Source organism: Simochromis diagramma, unplaced genomic scaffold (genome assembly GCF_900408965.1).
Source record: "Simochromis diagramma unplaced genomic scaffold, fSimDia1.1 OVJJ01000293.1, whole genome shotgun sequence".
Taxonomy (NCBI): Eukaryota; Metazoa; Chordata; class Actinopteri; order Cichliformes; family Cichlidae; genus Simochromis; species Simochromis diagramma.
This window is the reverse complement of record NW_024386801.1, coordinates 22,933,756-22,956,959: the sequence shown is the minus strand read 5'-3', so window position 1 is coordinate 22,956,959 and position 23,204 is coordinate 22,933,756. Positions and strand designations below refer to the sequence as shown.

General features: G+C 38.3%; 1 protein-coding gene across 4 annotated transcripts in view; it reads left to right on the top strand.

The window, feature by feature from the left end:
• The window catches only part of LOC120730308 (cytosolic carboxypeptidase 4), an 80,783-nt gene extending 76,438 nt beyond the window's left edge, over positions 1 to 4,345 (top strand). For all 4 annotated transcript variants that reach the window (XM_040026605.1, XM_040026604.1, XM_040026603.1 and 1 more), the window contains 2 exons: positions 304 to 458; positions 984 to 4,345. In XM_040026605.1, the coding sequence (XP_039882539.1) occupies positions 304 to 458; positions 984 to 1,272 (444 nt within the window). In that variant the 3' untranslated portion in view covers positions 1,273 to 4,345. The remainder of the gene's footprint in view (positions 1 to 303; positions 459 to 983) is intronic.
• Positions 4,346 to 23,204: the final 18,859 nt, after the last annotated feature.

Sequence of the window (23,204 nt, the reverse complement as noted above, 5' to 3'; positions counted from 1 at the left end):
AATTAAAAAAAAAGATTAGTATTTTTAATTAAATAGTAAAATGTCTCAGTTTAAGCATTTACGATATTCTCTATGCTCTATTGTGAATAAAATATGCTTTTATGAGATTTGCAGATCTCTTTTTGTTTTCATTTGACACAGCATCGTAGCTTTTATTTGGATTGGGTTTGTAAAAAATCCAGTAGCGTGTTCCTAACAAATGTCTCTCATTGGGCAGTGTGCACAAATTTTCAGGATGCATAATATACTTAACTTGGCTCAGGAGGGGAGCGTGTCTGTGTGTGTGCCTGTGTGTTGTTACAGGGGCTGCAGACAGGAACCCAGGAGCACCAGGAAATGGGGATGAAGTTCTGCCACAGTCTGTTGTCTGTAACCAAAGACACAAGGATTCTATACAGCAGGAAACTCATCAACCATATTGACCTGGACCACAACATGCTGGACCACAAGTCTCACAAGTAAGCTACCGTTCTAGGGCGGCTTATCACATGTGGGTTTTCCATGTGGCAGCAGCGAGGACAGTGCTTAAACCAGGGCAGTTCGAGTGGAATTCAGGTATTTATGGCAAGAGGTGATGAACTCTTTCCCAGTTAAATTTACCCTTCATTCTAATTTGTGTTGTACAGTTATTTCATTTTTAACTTTAATTTTTATATTTTATTTTATTCCTTCCTAGTTAAATTTACCCTTTTTAATTTTCATATTTATTTCCTATCTTATTCATAGCCTTTTCTTTTTTTCTTTAGGTCACGAGCAGTTGTCTAAGCATTTCACTGCATATCGTACTGTGTATGACTGTGTACGTGAAAAATAAAATTTGAATTTTGAATTTGAATTTGAACAGCTGCTGATGCAAAACACACCTGATGCCACTGCTGCAAGCAAGCAAGCTGTGTGTTTACACAGTGTGTTTTATGTAAAACTTACTTTGTTGTTTTTGGTGAACAAGACTTAACATGGCAATTCTTTCTTCTTTCATGCAGCTGTTTTGAAGACGATGAGCCTCCGTGTGCTGAGGAGATCGAGTACTCTGGTGGCTGTCCCACACTTAAAGGCAGTGATTTGGATTCAGACATTGACAGCAACATGGCCCATGTTGATGATGATGATGACAAAGAGCACAATGCTCAAAAACATCAGCAAGACAGCATCAGTCAGTCTCAGCAGTCAAGCATAAAGAACCACCTGTTTCCTCCACAAACCCGGCAGCCATCCGTTGATACACCTAGTGAGAGAAGAGACTTGCGTAATGGTTTGAGCATTGCAAAATGATAAATCACAAGTTAAAAGGTTTTTTTTTTAATAATTTACTTTCTTAACGATAGTAAGAGAGCATCAGCTAATATGAGCTGTAGTCCTTTAAACACAGCAGACTGTTCTGGATGAAAATAAATACTTGGGTTTGTAATTCAAAACCAGCTTAACTAGAATGTATTACTAAAGACTGAAAATACCAGGCATGTGATCAATACTTCATAACAGACTTTAACATAAACATGTATAGCCAAGTACAGCCATGACTTAAAGACTGGCTGTTTTACTTAGACCTAAATTTTCAGGAAAGGAATCTCATAACTCCACCAGTTATGAGATGAAATGACAATAGTTTCAATGAATGATGGATTAAAACCAGTTCTTATTGAATATTTTTGTATGTAAAAGGTCATCAGCATAGTCTTAATGATACTGATAACATCACCAGTGAACAAAAATGCATGCTATAACGAATGAAAAATGCAACTATAACAGTGATCTGCATTTTGTCTGTCTTTGTTATTGGGTGAAAATAATTTCGTGTTAGCCCTTTTAGTTAATATCTACAACATCAGTTTAGTGTTCCAGCATCTTATTGTGACTGGCTTTTTTCTGTCTGTACTACTGCAGGCACTACTTTGATTATTAGTAGGTAATTAGCAAACTGAAACAAACTTGATTGTTGCTGTGTAAATCTTTTAAATCAACTTAGTTGTATTAATTACATGAAATACTGGGGACTGGTACTTATCTTTCCTCTTCTGTACCTTTGCAGAAAAAACAAAAACAGGTGAATAGGTTTAACCTGCTTGGAAGAAAGAATTCGGCATGTTTCCCAAAATGTTCCCACCAAAATGTCAAGTTCAAATATTACTGCTGTATGTTATAGACTTAAAATGTGTAAACTGTAACGCAAGGGGTGGTATTTGGCTTCTGAGTAAATATCAGCGATTTACTTTACAATTAATATCCTGCCAAGAACACATCCTGTACACAACTCCATGTTTTATCTTTTCAAGTTTCATTACAAACAAATCTCATAAAAGGTCAAAGAAACTCTGATGACTGATGGTCCATTTATTCAGAAGAACATTAATATTGACTGTAATATTATCACAGAACTGCAACTACGCTGCCTTTACAGCAGTTGTAGTTTGTTTTGTAATCCACAAAGGCACAATGCTGCTCTCAAGTGTCATGTATGAAATTATAAATGTTAACATTTTCCAGAAAGAATTTTTTTCCCAACATTTTTTACTTAAACAAGCCTATGCTGATGGAATCTAAAATTTCTGAAAGTACATGAGTTTTTTTTTTTACCCAGTAGATTAGCCTTTTAGCCTAAATTTGTGCAAGTGTATGATAAATGATATAGTTTATACATTTATACAGTTTGGGGATTCCATGGATGGAGGATCCAAACACAGAGCACACAGGGAACACAATAAAGCCCCAAATCCAAATCTTAAATCCAAAAGTAGACATCCAAGTAAAAGCAAACAAGCAAATAACTTCAGCAAAGCTAGGGAAAGGCAAAATCTAAAAATACTCCAAAGATTATAGATGAGAAGCTTGGAAGTCAGAACAAGGTAAAATAGAAAGAACATACAAGGTCTCTTTGTTTACATTGTACTGTATATACTGCACATGTTGTACTGCTGTGAGTACTCCTGCTATTTTTAACTCTGTGGAATTTCCATTTTGACTGCCTCCAGTCATTTTGCACCTTTAAATCACACTGGATCTTTTCCAATTTGAACTTTAGAATTTTATTGTGAAAAGAGGATCACCCGCAGGAAGCCAGATCAGTTGATATCCATCCATTTGAGCTCAAGTTTGAAATTGCTGATGCAAAATACAAGTGGTCAAAACTGCACTTGCAGGAGATGAATAAGCAGCAATGCCAGAAGTGGTCAAAAATTTACAGGGAAATTTTTTATTTAATTATTGGTTATGGGCAAAGTTAGGTGGGAGAAGTAGAAGAAGCTTTTATCACACCTAAATCCCATTCCTCCTCCCAGCTGGGAATTCTTTTTCTGCCATGAGACAGGACATCTCATTGCCCACTGTCCCTCTCTCCAGTGCAAAGAGCAAAAGTTGCCAACTTTTTTTTCAAAAGGTTCTGTATTTTTGATGGGCAAAGAGGAGGCTTGTGTCCTGATTATGGTTTTGCATGATATTGGAGCCATCAGCCCGACTCTACTGGATAGGGGAGAAGATGTTGAGCTAATAGCAATGTGGGTGGATGTCTCTCCACTCTGCAGTGGTTGGTTGCATCAGTGGAGGTGATGAGCCAGAGTAGTGGGCTGTGGTAGACTCCTTTGTCATGTGGTGCTGAAGACGTTTTTTTGTTTTTGAAGCCCTTCAGTCTCAGATGCCGTCTGACGGTTATGGGACTGCAGTCAGCACCAGTAACTGCCTTAATTTGGGTTGAGGATCGTCCAGTGTCTTGACAGACCACCAATTGGATCCTCCTGCTCAGTGCTGATGAATTTTTCTGGGGTCTTCCACTTGACGTTTTTGTTCCATAACCCTCAGGAACATTTAAGAAATTCCAAATGACTGTCACACTGCGTCCCACCTCAGCAGCGATGGCGTGCTGCAGGAGACCCTGCTTATGCAGTTCAACAACCCGACCACGTTCAAAAAGGGAACGTTTTTGTGCCTTTGCCATCAAAACGTCATGACAGTGTGACAGAAATTGACAATGTGGTTCTAAATTTTTGATCAGCTGTAAAACAGCCTGTTTCAGTTTAAGCATTATTTTCAATAAATTACATGCTCAAAAGACTGTTTTGTCTCACTCCCAAAATAGGATTTTTTGCCATTGATCGGGACTGTAGGATGTACTGATCTTTCTGACATGCTCTTACACATGTTCAAGACTCCGGCATAGTCAAGATACATCCCTGTTTGAATATATCCATCATATCTACATCCCAAGACCCTCAAAACGACTACCAGATGTGTGTTAGCACAAGTACAAACATCTGCTATTTCAATGTGACAGGCTGCAATTGTGCTATGTCCAAAGCATGTTCCTTGATTTGCAAAATACCATCAGAAATAAAGGGATTTTAATGCCCCCAAACTGGCTGTGACACTTGATTTTGTTGAACTAACAAACATTTTAGGAAGGTTTATGACTTTTGCATTGGAGATTTAAGAGAGTCCAAGAATTTTATTTGATTGTCTCTAATCTAGTTGTGTATTCTGAGTTTTACCATAAATTGGTGACTCAACCATTTGGTAGAGACCTTTATTTAAAAAAACGACGGGGTTGTTTGAATAAAAGAATAAAGATTATATTTACTGTGGCCTCAAATGAGGAAAAAATACAGTGAAAAAATGTTTTCATGTTTTCTTTCTTGCCGCTGCCTTTAAAGGCTCAAGGTCACTGAAATTTGATCTCGTTCAAGATTTTTAGTAGATACACATATGGTATGAATTTGAAAATCCTGTCGCTTTGTTCTCGAACTATCACGTTCACGAGATTGTCAGAAAACTTGACCTCTGACCTTAAGGCTGAGCTGAAGGTTTTTATAAGCTTAAAATTCATATGAGTTCAATTCAATTTTATCTATTTAGCGCCAAATCACAGTGGATTCATTTGCTGATTAATTTCCCAGGTAATAGACTGATTGAAAATAATGAGAAATTCTAATGTCTAAATCTAAAAGAGCAGAAGTGTGAGAGTACAACAACAGCATGAACAAAAAAAGGTCTGAGGAACCACTGGAGCATAAATAAAAAGCAAGTGAACTTGGTTATCTTTCACCTCACAATGTGAACATAGAAATTTATCTTGGTCCACTTTTAGATCCATTTTGAAGAGGACTGTATGTAAAAACAAGATTTCAGGCTGCAAACAAGGTTTACAGTGTGCAATTTAAATGACAAACCCATGGACCCTATTTCAGAAAGCAGATTTTGTGAAAATTTGTGTTATTATTGCCAACAATGTTCTAACAGTGATCAATCACTGTGACAAAAAAAGACACACAAACACTGAAAATACATTTACAGGCACAATGGAGGCATACAGATGAACATACACATGAGACTGTGGTTCAGGGAATCATCTTGCACCCACAGACATCAATAATGCTGGACAGACATTTTAATTATTAATGCTCTGAATTAAGTATCTTTCTATTGCTCTACACTATGTCTGTGTGTGTGTGTGTGTGTGTGTGTGTGTGTGTGTGCGCGCGCGCGCGCACAGGCAAGCACATGGTACTCTACAATGCAGCATGCATAGTATAATACACGTTTCTATCTATCTATACACACACACACACACACACACTTCTACGCTTTTTGACAGAGAGAGAGATAAAGCACTAAGGTGAGCCTAACTGTAAAATAAGGGGCTATTTTTTGTACAAGGCAACAACTGTCTAACTATGCATATTAAGTACATAACAGTAACAGATGGATAAACATGTCGGTAAATTACAAACTACGGAGAGGTAATGCCATATAAATGATGTCTTAAGCACTTGCTAATACCTTATTAAAGCTTAATAGCGTGACATTATTATGTGCTACTGTGTGGCTTGACTGTGTGGCTACAATTATATACAGGAGGAGATGTGTTATCACAGAGCGTGATACGACTGTCTCTGAAACACAATAAACAATACACAGGGCTATAATAGCTCTCTTGATACAATAACAGTTAATTAGGCTGGTGAAGTGGGAGCTGTATTGATTGGCTCAGTTAATTGGTCATTTAACTCTGCAATCCCACAGGCCCATTCAACACAGCTAGTGTTACAGGTAGTGTGTGAGAGAGTGTTTGGGAGTGTGTCTGTGTTTGTAAGGGTAAGCCTATACAACAAATAGTCGCATGCCTTTAAGCTACTAATGTTCCGCCTCACTGCTCTTATTTTTGCACAGAGTTGTTGTTGATGTCTAAGTTATAATAATGAATACATGGACTGGACTGGCGAACTATTTACTCTAACTTTGCATTAAGCACTTTTTACTGCAAGCTTTATTCATCCAAGCAACCTAAATCCAGCCTAAACTAAACCTGTTTTAACCCATTTAAAGCCTTATGGACAATGGTAATGATTTAAAGCTGTATGCATAATTTATGCACTGAATATTTAGATCTCAAATCACAGCATGCATTACTTCCACCGTCCTTCCAAGTTTTCAGTAAGAGACAAGATTTTTGTTTGCCATGAAAAAATGTTTGTATCAAGAAAAAGAACTTCAACTTTAAAGCCTAAAGATCCTTTCAGTTCACAAACCAGCTTCTGACAAAGGTACAATGCTCTGAAAAAGTATTTGGGCCTCTTTATTTTTTAATTTATTTATGTTTTGTTTTTTTTTTGTTTTTTTTGCATTTTAGTCATACTTACATAACCTGAGTAAATACTGAATGCTTTTTAAAATAATTTTTCACAGTGCTGTAAACACGGAGAAGATAAACTGTTAACAAAGGCCATGTTTTAGTTACTTTGGGTTAATACTTCTTGGATTTTTGGATTTTGCCATTGATCAGTAAGATGGTAGAAGACAGGTCTCACTCTTGGAAAAATAAATGGATTTCTGTTAACTTGCTGAAAAAATTTAATTATTTACACATAAATAATAAATAACTGGTATGTTCGCTGGCATTGGAAACTGTTTTTTTTTTTTAGGCTAAATTTTATTTTATTTCATTTCAGTCCTCTGAAGTCATCGTTTCTTAAATAATGGAATATTTTTTTAAAATATAGCTCAGCATGCAGAGCCAACAAACTTAGTTGTCGCATGCATAAACAAAATAAAACATTGCAGTAATAAAGCTAAATTTAAACATTATCACAATAAATTAGCTGATCATTTGTCTTTTAAATCAGTTATTATATAATGTGTAAAAATCAGAGGACTGTCCCACAACAGCTTCACTCACTGACACGTAAACATTATACGCTGTACTGCTATTCATATATTATTATATTATATTATATTATATTATATTATATTATATTATATTATTTATAATGAAAATACATCTAAAATGTGTGACTGCAGGGAAAACGTGTGAGGTGGAAAAAGCGAGTCAGAAGAACAAAAGCGAGTAAGGAAAGAGATATAGGAGGCTGCTCCTCAGAGGACCATCATCTACTATATCAGGTTTTTAACATATCAAAATATGAAACTGGAGCATGGGGAGTGAAATCTGTTCTATGATTTCTGAGTAGTAAATTATTTATCAGTCTGAAAGCCCCTCTAACTACGGTAAGACCTATTGCCAAGGGGGGTTGTGAGTCATGTATATGTAATACTGCCTAATACCAGTGACAGAGACACTGACTGAGAATTACTCTACAGGTTTATATCTGCACTATGTTCCTCTGAAACTCATGGTGATGAGAAGACTCCAGGATGTTATTGCATACAGGCAAGAAACAGGAGGACATGTCACAGCTACCTTGGCTGATTTCCATTTCCTACACTAACAGTATACTTCCTATACACTTTATACTAGACCAATACAGTTAGTATAAAGGTGGAACTTGGTGAAATAATTAAGCATCATCAGCTTAAAATGCAATTTATTCTGTAACACTTGATGTAACCAAACACTGACCATGAGCCTCACAGCCAGTGTTCAAATGTCCAACACAGCGCTTTACTATAAATTCACTACAGTACGATAATCTAACATGTTTATCATGCACAAGACTACAAAGTATTTTCATGCAAGATTTGAATAACACAAACTTGATATGCTTTCTTTCACGTTTCATGATATGAAAAAACATAATTTGGCAAAACTCATTATATACAGATGCAATGTGTGTGTGCAATACTTCATACCATCCCTCAAAGTTAACTGGTAAATGTGCTGGTACTTATATAATGCTTTTCTACTTAATTTGAGCATTCACAGGGCTGTCTTACTGGAAGCCTCATTCACCCATTTCCAACGCATTTTCTTTCTATGGCTAAGTGCTTTCAACCTAACATGCACACACTCACACTTTGATAGATGCATCTGGTGCAACTTTGAGAACAGTATCATGCCCCAGGATACTTCAGCATGCTGTTTGAATGGTTAGAATTCAATTTATTTCAATTTTATTTATATAGTGCAAAAACACAACAACAGACGCCCCAAGGGACGTAATCTTGTTAGGCAAAGACCTTCCAATATTAGACAGAAACCCCAACAATCAGATGACCCCCTATGAGCAAGCAGAGTTTTATTTATTTCTGGTTAAATAAACATTAAATAAAAAAATAAAAAAATAATGTGGCAGCTGTCGCACAAACCATATACTTCTGGGCATCCTCATCTCTCTCTCTTATTTTCTTCTTTCATGAGCTTCTCAGAGTAGTCCTTCTGTCTTCTTAGCACATTTCTATTTCTACCCTTAATCACCCTAACCTGCTGCACATCCTTTCAAAATCACTCAAACTCACTACAACCCTTTGCCACATCTCTCTTTGTTGTACATCTTAACTTCAATTACTAGGGTATACTTCCTGGGTATCCCACTTTTTCTTTTCTAACCTCTTCCTTTGAATACTTTCCTGTACTTCCTCATTCCATCACCAAGTCTCCTTATCCTCTTTCCTCTGTCCAGAGGATACACCAAATACCTTCTTGGCACTTTCTCTCATCACTTCAGCAGTCCTTTCCCAGTCATCTGGTAACTCTTCCCCACCCTAGAGCCTATCTTAATCCCTTCCTCTTTCCTAAATGACACAAAGTTTTCAGAAACATTATTTGGCTATTGCAAGGTTCTACCCTGTTGCAATATTATATTATCATTTCAGTGATAAAGTTTTATTTTCATTCTTAAATGCACTTGTTCATTATATTCTACTGGATGTAAACTACTTTTGGTTGCTCCCTTATTCACACAAGGGTTTACTACAACAGTAGCTCTGCATAGATTTAAGAGATTTTTACACTGGACACTATTCCTGATGCAAACCCTCCTACTGAACTTATTATAGACTCAAACGGCACTGCCCTCATCATAAATGGAGAATGGGTGGAATCTGTCTCCAGCTTTAGGTTTCTGGGCACCCACTCTCTGCCAATCTCAACATTGGTGTTGTGGGTCACCAATGCCCTGGTAAAGATGAAGTGCAGCAGAGGCTGAACAGGAAGGCTGTGAAGAGGGTAATTAACACTGCCCAAAAATTCATTGGCTCTACCAGGGGTGGCCTCCATTGCCAGCTGCTCCTGTCTCAGGAAAACTAGGGCCAACAAAAGTTACCCCTTGCACCCTGCACACCGGACCCACCCAACCCTGCACACACACACACACACACACACACACACACACACACACACACACACACACACACACACACACACACACACACACACTACCCCTGGGCCACCCACCCACCAATCTGAGACAACCGTCGTAACCCTCATCACTCACACCACTCACATATGGACGCTACTGAGTCCCTTGCACTACTTCCAAGCACTCTGCAACCTGTTCTTTAATGTGCCCTTTCTATTGTTTGTCTTTTTCTTATTTTGTATATATTTTTCATGTTTGTTATTTATACCTGCTGTCTTTCTATATATATTTCATTCCTGCACAGCTGATATGGAGCTCCCAAAATTTCGTTGTACATGTACAATGACAATAAAGGGCATTCTGTTCTATTTACTAAATTTAATTAGCGTTTTTGCTATTACATCACTTTTATTTTTTTTGCTATTTTTAATCTATAATAATAACAATATAGGGCTGTTTACCACACGCCTGACCCAATTATGAAGAAGTTCTGGTTAATATCAGCTCAAATAACAAAATCAAATCTGACATCTTACCAGCACCCCTCTTAGATCACAGACCCACAGACGTTTCTTGAGATAAATGTCTCGGCACAGTACAAAACAAGAAAGGCAATATGTTGGAAAGCTGGATTTGTGCGTGTGTGTGTGTGTGTGTGTGTGTGTGTGTGTGTGTGTGTGTGTGTGTGTGCAGGAGAGGTGGTCTAAGTAATGGCAGATTGTGTGTCACTCAGGCAAAGAGACTCCCGTGGGATGATGTGATAAAAGAGAGAAAATTTGATTAAATTACTGACAAGGCACTCAGAAGCACAGACACACTTACACACGTGTAGGGTAGAAAGAGAAGACAGAGCAGGAGATGGAGCAATAAATGCAGTAAATGGAAGGAGCATACAAATATGGGGTGAGTGTGAGAAACAAAGACAAATACTTGACTTAAGTAGAGTGAAACTAATTGAAAAGAATTTCAGTTCATGCATAACAATAGATTGAATTTTCTGAACATTCAGATCCCAGTTTTAACATTGGTCCATGAATTTGTGAATAACAATACCCCAATAGTTCTCGTTCAGGTCACTTACTCGTTTAAAGAATTGTATATTTATTGTATTTACATTTTTATGCATGTTACATGCATTACAGTACAGTGGCATGGTGGTTAGCACTGCTGCCTCACAGCCAGAAGGTCCAGAGTTGGACTCCACCATCCGCTCAGAGCCTTTCTGTGTGGAGTTTGCATCTTCTCGTGTTTGTGTAGGTTCTCTGTGGGTATTCCAGCTTCTTCCCAAAACCTAAAGACATGTTTGCTTAGGTTAACTGGTGATTCTAAATTGCCCATAGATGTGACTGTGAATGGTTGTGTGTCTCTCTGTGTTATCCCTATGTTTGACTGGCAACCTATCCAGGGTGTACCCTGCCTGGATAGTATATGTATATATATATATATATATATATATATATATATATATATATATATATTAGGGGTGCAACGATATTCGTATCGATATTGAACCGTTCGATACAGTGCTTTCGGTTCGGTACGCATATGTATCGAACAATACAACATTTGTAATTTATTTTATCAACTTTCCTTCTGACGATGCTGTCTGTGTTGAGCGCTCAGTGAATCTGCGTTCGATTACTCCGCCTAGGCTGCACTGTCGAGCGCAGATCCACTGAGCGCTCAACACAGACAGCACAGTCAGAAGGAAGAGCGCAGGGCAAGCTAGCAAGACAGAAGTTAAGCTCTCCTTGCAACATGGACCTCCCCCACTCTCATTCAGATCTGGCGTTTGGAATTATTTTGGTTTTCATGTGACGTATGACCCTGAAGGTAAGCGAGTCATGGACTAAAGTAAAACAGTATGTTGGATGTGCCACGCAATGCTCAATTACATGGGTGGGAACTAGTGTGTTAGCGCAGTTAGCTCGTTAACGTGTTGGCCGTCTAGCCCCATGCACGGGGCGATCGGCGGTAGCTCGTTAACGGAGATTTGCCGTGTTGTGGCGTTAAGGTCATTTCAATGAGATTAACCTGAAAGCACTAGTGGGAACACAACGAATATGACTACACATTTACGCCGACATCATCCTAGTGCAAAGACAAAAACAACAAGCATGCTACTAACTTTAGCCGAGTCATTTAGACAGCTGTTAGCACATGATTCTCCTTATGCTGCTGAGAATATAGCCCAGAAGAAGCGGATAGTATAGCTTTTATTTTGGAAAGAGCCATTTCTCTGTAATAAACTCTCTTTTCCAAAGATGAGTGATTCCTCAATCAGATACAGGGCTCGCAATATCGCTAGCCCGACGTCCTGGGGCTAGCGATTTTTTCAGTCGGGCTACCAAAATCTATCTCTTCCCTGCCCGTCGGGCTATTGTAGGAAGGAAAAATATATGTCAATGCTTTTGCATTCTTTCAGAAATGTAGCTGGGTAATTATGTCATTGGCATCGGTGAGCCACTGTCAATATGTGACATATTGAAATCGCGTTTGAATTTGCGCTTGTTTTTTTGCTTTCACTTTGCAATCGTGCGAACTGTGTATAGAGAGCGACAGCACTGATCTGTGAGTGATGATAATTTGTGCACCAATTCCTCTGACATCGTCTTATTAATCGTTAGCTTACTATGCAAACATGACAAGTGAAATCTCCCGCAGCAAGCTTAAACATTTGAGAGGTTGATCACGCAGAGAATCGCTGAGCTTATGTGAGTGCGTGTGTAAAAGCAGCAGGATATATATATTTTAGTTCTGCTGAGCCAAATAAGACAGGTCAGGGTGAAGAAGTGACAGCCAAAGAAAAGCTTACCACAAAACGGAGAAGTTATGACAAATCAGACTATAAGGCAAAAAGAAAGTGCAGCTTTATGGTTTCATGGACAAAGTAATTTCTGTGGCTGCAATATGACGAGCTAAATAACCAGGGCTGCACATAAGTGGTCCGCAGATGCGCATTCGCTGTCAAAATAAAAAACACGCACAAGGGTTAGGGTTAAATTTAAAAACTGTACTTTTGAGTTAAAATATATATTTATAATTTTAATAAATGACAAATTAAAAAGGCATGAACATTTTTTTGTATCGAAAAAATATCGAACCGTGACACCAAAGTATCGAACCGAACCGAACCGTGAATTTTGTGTATCGTTGCACCCCTTATATATATATATATATATATATATATATATACACATATACATATACACATACATACACACACACACATACACACACAGGGAGTGCAGAATTATTAGGCAAGTTGTATTTTTGAGGAATAATTTTATTATTGAACAACAACCATGTTCTCAATGAACCCAAAAAACTCATTAATGTCAAAGCTGAATGTTTTTGGAAGTAGTTTTTAGTTTGTTTTTAGTTTTAGCTATTTTAGGGGATATCTGTGTGTGCAGGTGACTATTACTGTGCATAATTATTAGGCAACTTAACAAAATACAAATATATACCCATTTCAATTATTTATTTTTACCAGTGAAACCAATATAACATCTCCACATTCACAAATATACATTTCTGACATTCAAAAACAAAACAAAAACAAATCAGCGACCAATATAGCCACCTTTCTTTGCAAGGACACTCAAAAGCCTGCCATCCATGGATTCTGTCAGTGTTTTGATCTGTTCACCATCAACATTGCATGCAGCAGCAACCACAGCCTCCCAGACACTGTTCAGAGAGGTGTACTGTTTTCCCTCCTTGTAAATCTCACATTTGATGATGGACCACAGGTTCTCAATGGGGTTCAGATCAGGTGAACAAGGAGGCCATGTCATTAGTTTTTCTTCTTTTATACCCTTTCTTGCCAGCCACGCTGTGGAGTACTTGGACGCGTGTGATGGAGCATTGTCCTGCATGAAAATCATGTTTTTCTTGAAGGATGCAGACTTCTTCCTGTACCACTGCTTGAAGAAGGTGTCTTCCAGAAACTGGCAGTAGGACTGGGAGTTGAGCTTGACTCCATCCTCAACCCGAAAAGGCCCCACAAGCTCATCTTTGATGATACCAGCCCAAACCAGTACTCCACCTTGCTGGCGTCTGAGTCGGACTGGAGCTCTCTGCCCTTTACCAATCCAGCCACGGGCCCATCCATCTGGCCCATCAAGACTCACTCTCATTTCATCAGTCCATAAAACCTTAGAAAAACCAGTCTTGAGATATTTCTTGGCCCAGTCTTGACGTTTCAGCTTGTGTGTCTTGTTCAGTGGTGGTCGTCTTTCAGCCTTTCTTACCTTGGCCATGTCTCTGAGTATTGCACACCTTGTGCTTTTGGGCACTCCAGTGATGTTGCAGCTCTGAAATATGGCCAAACTGGTGGCAAGTGGCATCTTGGCAGCTGCACGCTTGACTTTTCTCAGTTCATGGGCAGTTATTTGGCACCTTGGTTTTTCCACACGCTTCTTGCGACCCTGTTGACTATTTTGAATGAAACGCTTGATTGTTCGATGATCACGCTTCAGAAGCTTTGCAGTTTTGAGACTGCTGCATCCCTCTGCAAGATATCTCACTATTTTTGACTTTTCTGAGCCTGTCAAGTCCTTCTTTTGACCCATTTTGCCAAAGGACAGGTAGTTGCCTAATAATTATGCACACCTGATATAGGGTGTTGATGTCATTAGACCACACCCCTTCTCATTACAGAGATGCACATCACCTAATATGCTTAATTGGTAGTAGGCTTTCGAGCCTATACAGCTTGGAGTAAGACAACATGCATGAAGAGGATGATGTGGACAAAATACTCATTTGCCTAATAATTCTGCACTCCCTCTATATATATATTGAATGAATTTAGCAGACAGCGTAGTAACACTTAGTAAATCTTAATGGGAGCTAATTCTTTTAATGCTGCTGTTTATTCCTATTGTGATGGCTACAAATGATAGCTTTCAACTGGATCCAATTAAACATCATACTGCCCCATGGCCTTAAGGAGACATGGAAATCGCTGTAGTTTGGAAGCTGATCAAACATGATTTGTAAAGGTGTATTCATGTGGGTCCATGAAGAGTGTCAATGAAATGTTTATTCTGTCAACAGACACAATGTATATGTTCACATTGTTATGTAACCTTTTCTGGGCACTAGAACAGAACGGTGAGTGACTCTGCTGTCAGTACAGAGACTGACTGACATCTCAAACCAAATTGTTTTTCCAAAATAGTCCAAAAGAATTTTTTAAAAAGTGTCCTTGTGCAAACATCAAACCGAGGTCCAACAGCATGATGTAGTTCTGCTTTCCTGTATTGTAAAAATTATATCTAAACACAAGAATTAATATAATTTGTAATTTCTTTTAATAAAATACACACACATACAAGAACACAACCTAACCCACTACCATTATAGTAGCAAGCTGCTTTCATGAGCTGCAGTAAATATGCCTCTAAAAAAACATTAAGAAGAGAGCAGCAGTCTGTAGTATGTGGTCAGTCAGTTGTATCATGTCTCCTTTAAAAATTCATTGGCACCAAAAGACTACTCCCTTATAACTGCTGATAAATTCACTCCAGACCATGTGGAGGCTGATAGGCAAGCATTTACCATGCAACTCTATACTTAAAGGTCACAAAGAGCAGTACAAGCCTGTGTGTGGTGTGTGCTATGCAGTAAGGATTCCAGCTTCAGTTAACAAATGATATGGATTTGCTGTGTCTGTGTGTGACTTGGCTCATGTCCCTTCTGAGGATCAAATTTCATGGTTGAGCTCTGGAACCAGGTGGTGGAGAGGGGCTGGACCAATCTGGAGTTGCTGAGATGCAGATGACAAGGTTGGGTAGAGTTGTATCTGTACCTCAATTCAACAACTGAATCTGTTTTCCCTGGTGTATTAGAGATTTGCTTCTCCACGCCCTTGGCTTGGGGAAAAGGTCAAGACTGTTGTTTATGCTTATGTGACAAATAACAGTTCAGTGTACCCAAACTTCTTGGAGTCACTAGGCAAGGTGCTTGAAGATGTTTGAAAGTTCCCTGCTTGAGACTTACTGTGATATTGAAACCTTGATTCTATCTGTTCACACTGTTAGATATTTCAAGGTTTGGACACAACTTTGATTTAGAGCCCTGCCTGTGAATCCAACCTAAGTGTGTTTATGTAAAATAAAAATGAGTAAGTCATCAAGGTGCATTGCCAGTCAAAAGTTTGGACATAACTTGTCATTTAATGGTTTTTCTTTATTTTGACTACTTTCTACACTGTAGACCAGGGGTGGGCAACTACAGGCCTTGAGGGCCAGTGTCCTGCAGGCTTTAGATGTTTCCTTGATCCAACACAGCTGATTCAAATGGTTAAATCCAGGTGTGTTGACCCAGGGTAATATCAAAAACCTGCAGGACACCGGCCCTCGAGGCCTGGAGTTGCCCACCCCAGCTGTAGACACATACTGAAGACATCAGATATATGAAGCAAGATATATGGAATCTTGTAGCAAAGAAAAAATTGATAAATAACTCAATAACACATGCATTGCCTTATATTTTAGATTCCTCAAAGTAGCTACCCTTTGCTTTGTTGACAGCGCTTTAAACCCTTGGCCTTCTCTCAATGTGCTTCATGATGTAGTCACCTGAAATGCTTTGCTGGTGACACTGTTGGGGATTTATTGAAAATTGAAGGCACGCTGAACCAACATGGTTACCACAGCATCCTGCAGCAACATGCCATCCTATCCGGTTTGCATTTAGTTGGACCATCATTTATTTTTCAACAGGACAATGACCCCAAGCACACCTCAAAGCTGCGTAAGGGCTGTTTGACCAGGAAGGAGAGTGATGGAGTCCTGCGCCAGATGGCCACAGTCACCTGACCTAAACCCAATTGAGATGGTTTGGGATGAGATGAAGGCAAAAGGGCCAACAAGTGCTCAACATCTCTGGAAACTCCTTCAAGACTTTTGGAAAACCTTTTCAGGTGACAACCTCATGAAGCTCATCGAGAGAATGCCAAGAGTGTGCAAAGTAGCAATCAAAGCAAAGGGGGGCTAATTTGAAGAATCTAAAATATAAAACATGTTTTGAGTTATTTTGCACTTTTGGTTTACTACATAATTCCAAGTGTGTTAATTCATAGTTTTGATGCCTTCAGTGAGAATCTACAATGTAAATAAAGAAAAACCATTAAATTTGAAGGTGTGTTCAAACTTTTGACTGCTGGAGTGCTTGTTAGACTGAAGGGCATAACCAGATATTCAAAGTTACATAAATGTGTGTTAAATGCCGTTTTTCTTTCATCTCCTTCCTTTATCCTAACGAAATGGTAGGTATTATGGAGGTCCAATTTTTGTGAACATAGTAGCACCTTGGAGGAATTAGAGTAGGGAAAGTGGATATTTTACCATGACTTTATTTAGGCCATGAAAGTCAAGGATGGAGCGATTTATCTTTCTTTTCTACAAAGAACAAGTCCCAACCAAAAGACCCATAGATGGACCCAGTGCTTGGCAGTTTGGCAGTGACTTACTCCAGTAATGATGTCAAGGAAATTAGTCTGAGTTATGGCCTGAGTTCTATGTGTTGTGTCCAGCAGACAGGGAGAGAGGTTCAGGAAGCGGAACGGGAGATAAATATGAATGAGCAGCAAGAGAGAGATCAATACAATTTGACTCCGGAATCAATTAAAGTTTTGAGGAAGTACGTTTGACCGCTGACTGAGATTTTAGCTAGAAGCATGAGTCTTGGCATGTTTCCAGCAAACATGAAACACTAGAGACTTTGCCCGCCAATAACCCCATCGTTATTGGTGGGCACAACTTTTGGTATGGAAAACCCCCATGTTTCTCTAACTCACCATCTTTCTCTAACTAACTCCGGCGTAGGTAAAGGCCTTTTCAGAAAATTGGGTGGCGGCGATGGTTGCAGAACAACAGGTGGTGCGGGGCTGTGACGAACAGGTAGGTTAACCAGAAATTCAGTTACATGTGTTTGCATCATACCTTTCACTTCACCCAAGTGAAGGGTGATTGTGTTCATTTCTCCTGAGATGTGCTGCAGCATTTCTTCGTGCCAGCCCAGCTGTTCTTGTTGGTTTGCAAGGGCGCAACTCACTTGACCCGAGCCGGCTGGGTCCATCAGATCATTCTGTCAAGGTATGGACACAAATTGGATTCACATGGAGTTCCAAGTCAAAGTTTAGTGTGCTAATTCACTAGCTGGGCCCACGTCCTCATTTTAGGTTTGACAGCGTTTTAGTAGGTAAAAGTAAATGCTTTGACATGAATTGAGCTGCTGTTTGGGGAAGGCATCTAAGGGGACTGGCAATGGCTCCCGGGCCTGGCAGATCCCCGTGCACTAAACAGAAATGAAGAAGTTAAAGAACTGAGAACAAGGAGGGAGGAAGGGAGGGTGGGGCACGTAAACGAGAATGAACAGCTTGCAGAACTGGGGGAACCTATATAGATGACAACCGGAAGGAGCGTGTTTGGAGGCGTGGTCCCGCTCCTGAAATTCCGATACATAATCTCCAATAAAAATCAGAGACTCTAATATGGCTGTCCACAGTTTTTAAACTATTTGGCGAATGTCTTTCAATCCAAACATAGCTGACCATTCTGTAGCAGGGAATTCTCCAGTCGGAAGGCAATAATGCTTGGAGGACTTTTAAGTTACGCCTGTGAAAAGTCTCTAGCTGAGGTCCTTAGTCCCCATGGTTAAGATGCAGAAGAATTGGCCTTCCTTAGCCTGTAGAGCATCTGGACAGGTAGGAAGAAGGTAAAAAGAGGTAATCAGAAGCAGGTGAGTGATTAGGCCAGGAACCCCGAAAGTCCCACTTCTGCACCAAAACCAGAATACACACACAACAGAGTAAAGAGAGAAAAGGAGACAGAAAGAAGGAGAGAGAGAGAGAGAGAGAGACATAAAAAATGATGAGTTGACCAATGAGGACAGAGGGACAGTTTTCCATATGTACAGGGTATGTTCATATGTGCATGTATTTATTTATAATTATTTTAGCTAGCCTGGCTACGCCCCAAAGCACAGACTAATCAGACCTCATAGTACTGTATCACCCCAATAGATTACTTCTCTCTCAGACTGCAGGCTTACTTGTGATTTTTAGGTTATTTAAAAGTAGAATGGGAGGCAGAGCCTTCAGCTTTCATACCTCTCTTATGTGGAACCAGCTCTCAGTTTGACACACTTCTTATCTTCCTGGATTCCTCCAGATACACACAAAACTGCTAAGGTTGAAGCTCACATATGCACACACACACACACACACACACACACACACACACACACACACACACACACACACACACACAAATAAAACTCAGCCATCAGAACAGTCATTTTTACTACTCAAGCTACATTTCTCCTGTATAGATTTATCATTTGTACATTTTGACTTATTTTTTATTAAGATTAAAAATGCTTTATTATTAGGACTTTAATCTCTTTCTATTCCGGGGCACATGACAAAATCTAATATTAAAAAAAACATGCCAAAACAAGGGAAGGAAGATGCACTTACACATGCTTGTATGGGTTTTGAGTGTATTGCATCAATTGTTTTGCTATGGTTTTGAATGCTGCATTTCATTTCGCAAGATGGAGAGTTTTGATGAACCAATTAACAATTAAAACAAAGCAATTAACACGGTTTGTGTTCAGAGCTTTGAGAAACTGAGCCACAGTTTCCAGATATGTATATAAATGTCTGGGGAATAATATAATTTTGAAGTAGGGAATTGATGTTACATAATGAGTATGAGTCACTTATTTCCCCTTTTTTCTGGTTAAAAAATAAGTGAACGCAAAGGTCATTGAAGTCAGTTTTAATGAGAATTGAGAGTCAGAATGATACACAGAGCCACCTTAAAAAATCACCACGTCTAAGCTTTTCAGAAAGATGTTATACAAGTTTTATAAGTCAAATGATTCACATACATATGTGTTGAGATGGATATACAACAATTAGAAAAGACATGGATTCTTAATAGAGTAATGATGTTTCTTACATATTCAGCTTAGAAACTTTGTATGGTAAAGTGACAGTGGGAAAGGGGAAGAGAATAAATAAGAACACAATAGACGAAAAAGAAGAATACAAAGAGCAAACAGAGAGAAAGATTTCATTTAACCCAAATATCATTAGAAACAACCAAGATTGTCAGTCTGTGAAAGCTTAAGGCTTGATCATACAGGAAACATTTATCTGGTGATTTCTGTTTTGTAATACAATTTGATGTATTTTGCTAGCCAATTGTGTCCTCCAGGAAGCTTGCATGTATCAAAATAGCATGCTTGCAGCATTTAGGAAGGTCTCTTGAGAAAACAGGATAAGGTTAACCACTCATAGCTGCCCCTCCCTGAGCCTGGTTCTGCTGGAGGTTTCTTCCTGTTAAAAGATATTTTTTTCTTCCCACTGTTACCAAGGATGTTGTTTGATTGTAAAGGTTTTCTCCATATTATTGTAGGGTCTTTACCTTACAGTATGAAGCACCCTGAGATGAGTGTTGTTCTGATTTGGAGCTATATAAATAAAATTGAACGGAACTGAATTGAATATGGTTCTGTTCTTCAGTTTCTTCTAACATGGCTTGTTGGGTCCCTAATTTTGACTTGAGCATAAAAATAAAATTGAGATGAATGATCTTTTGCCCATTTCTTACAAACAAAAAGTGGAACTATGTACAAAATTGTAAAAATATAAAGTTTAGGTATCATCATTATAACTCCAAGCTGCTAGGAAGAGTTCCACTGCTCTCACTCAAATCTAAATCACAGTTTTGCAAATCTCTGTACACAAACACATTTTGTTCTAGAAACATGGCCTCGAAGTACACTCTGACTATTAATTCATCTCGCTCATGCTCCTCCTTTGAACCACTCAACCGGAAGAACGATCCTGTATCAGAGGATAGCATCAGCTTCAAGTGATAGGGAGAAGATGAAGCAACCAAAACACAAAGGAAGAGGAAAGGTAAGAAAAAAGCCTAGGAGGAAGAAGGCATTCTTTTATTTTTGTCAGTTCATCTGAAAACTTTGTATTGTGGTAACAAATAAATGTTTTGTTTGTTATGTTTTTTCTAAAAATCTGTGCACTGATTTGCTTTGTTTTGTTTCTCATTTATTTCCATTACAAAGGTTATAATGCACTAGATAACTGTAAATGGTATCTAAGGACAAAATAAAAATAAACATGTATACTTTTCCAAAACAAGAAAAAGTATGTACCATGGCCAAGCCAAGACATAGTCAAACACCTCTGATGGTAGGTTTTGAATTGATCCGATCAGTGTTTTTTATTCTCTCTTAATCATATAATAGCTGTTTGTGTTGTTTAGTTGGAAAGAATCAGTTTTGAGAGTGCTGTGTTTCATGTTGAAAGAGTTAACGTCTTTGATTTTATGTTTAGAGTTCTGTGCAACCGACTTTTTCTAGAAATGTGTTGAAATTTCTCTAAAATCTGGATTTTCTTTTGTGTGTAGAAAACAAATGAAACAAAATTTAATTCTGTAATTCACTAAGTAATACCTGACTTCCTGGAGGACTTGGAGTAAGCAAACACTCATAGTGAGAGAAAGACACAATTTAAAGCACTGACACTAATGCAAATATAATCAATTTGCTCAAATGAAATGAATGGCTTAGAAACAAGAGTTCACATTATGGATGATACTTGGTAAGCAAGTCTACTGTAAGATAACTTTGATCATGTTTTATCCTAGCATTAGGATTGCAGTTTAGAAATGCACATATCTTTAATTACACAGCTCTAATCTAAATTTAGAAAAGATACAGAATCAGATTTCTTCATACTACCCAGGCAATGCAGGTGATGCACCTGTTTAATGTTTATACAATATACCTATATATCAATGCAAATCCCAGGTATATGTTCAGTTATTTTAGATGAACTGTTTTAGAATAAATACACTTTTGGGAAACAAAATCTTATAAAAACCAACACCAAATACGTGACACTCAAACATCACGCACAGAATAGGATGACAGTGACTCACAGTATTGTAAATCTGTCTCATTTAACAATAAGGGACGGAATAAATGAAGTCTGTCTTTCACTGTAGACTGATGATACATTCAAATATCAATAAATAATTAATCAAAGGCTTTTCATTTTGCTCTTCAGATGACTCTTCTAATGGCTTAGGAGGGGTTTCATGTATCAAGCCAATGGACAGCATGCTGCTGCCCTTTGTTGATTCAAGTAAAATAAAGAAAAATACAGATTCCTGCATCTCAAGATGCTCGCTGAAAACTGAGGTATAGAGTCAGTAAGGCAATGCTAAACCCAGTACTCACTCATTGAACCAAGAGCATATGAAGTTAACAACTTTATGCACTGAATTCCTTGTGAGACTAGATTTTAAATTCTTTAGGCCAGTATGGACAAAACAGTTAAAATCTCAAATACAGTGTAGAGACTAGGTGCACGACACATCATCAGACACACTGATGAAAGTGTTGTCATTTTTTGACTGTGGTCGATGAATGACAAACTATTTCTTTTAAATTAAAGAATGCATTTGATCCTTGAACAGTACTTGAAGAGGGCAATAAAACATTGACTTTTTAGCATTTGTAACTTTGTAGTTTTAATCGGTTTTCGTGACTTATTATTTTTTATTAATTTATTTCAATTATATGAAATGCCTCACAACCCTGAATTGGATAAGAGGAAGAATATGGATGAATCGATGGATGCATAGTATAAAATGACACAAAACAAATTGACATTTCTTAAATCTAGATTTTTTTTAGCCAGTCTCTAATGAGATAAATGCAACTCGTGACAGTAAATTACAACTGGAAAGCAAATCAAAAGATCTATTAGATTTAAATTAATCACATAATAACATATTGAGAAACAAAAAAATAATCCAACATAGGAAAACAAAATAAATATCTTAAGACAGACAGATTTACAGTATATACATCCTAGTGTCTCAAGTATTATCCTTTCAGTTCACACATATATCAGTTCATTCATTTTTTTTTAGCTTTGGAAAATGGCAAAAGGTTATTTGTAAACGGTCTAGTAGCACACCTTGCTAATAGTGAGTTGGGCCAGTTTCTAATTTCAAAACTGCCATAATTCTTTGCGCCATAAAATCAACAAGGTACCGCAAACATTTCTCAGAGATTCTGATCCATGCTGACACAGTTAGTACAGTTTTTTTGGTTCTACATCCGCAACGTGAATCTGTGGTCTCACCACACCCCAAAAGATGGTTATACTGTGATCATAGTTATGGTCAACAACAATGCTCAGGTAATTTGTGACAATGAAGGCGTATTATTAAAGGCCCAAAAGCTTGCCAAGAAAATATCCCACACCACCACCAGCCTGATTAACTGACATAAGGTAGGTTTGATCCATGGGTTCATGTTGTTAGCATCAAATTCTGACCCTACCCTCCAACTCTCATGGCAGAATTCAAGACTCATCAGGCACTGGTGGCAACATTTTTCCAGTCTTCTATTAGGACCCACATATTGTACGTTTAGAGATGCTTCTTGGTTGTAACGAGTGATTATTCGAGTTCCTAATGCCTTGTTATCAGCTCAAGGCAGTTTCAGCCTTCTTGATGTAACTCTATGGCTGGTTGTCGGTAAATCCCAGTAGCATCAGTTTCTGAAATACCAGCCAACCTGGCACTGACATCCATGCCACGTCCAAAGTCACTTTAATCACCC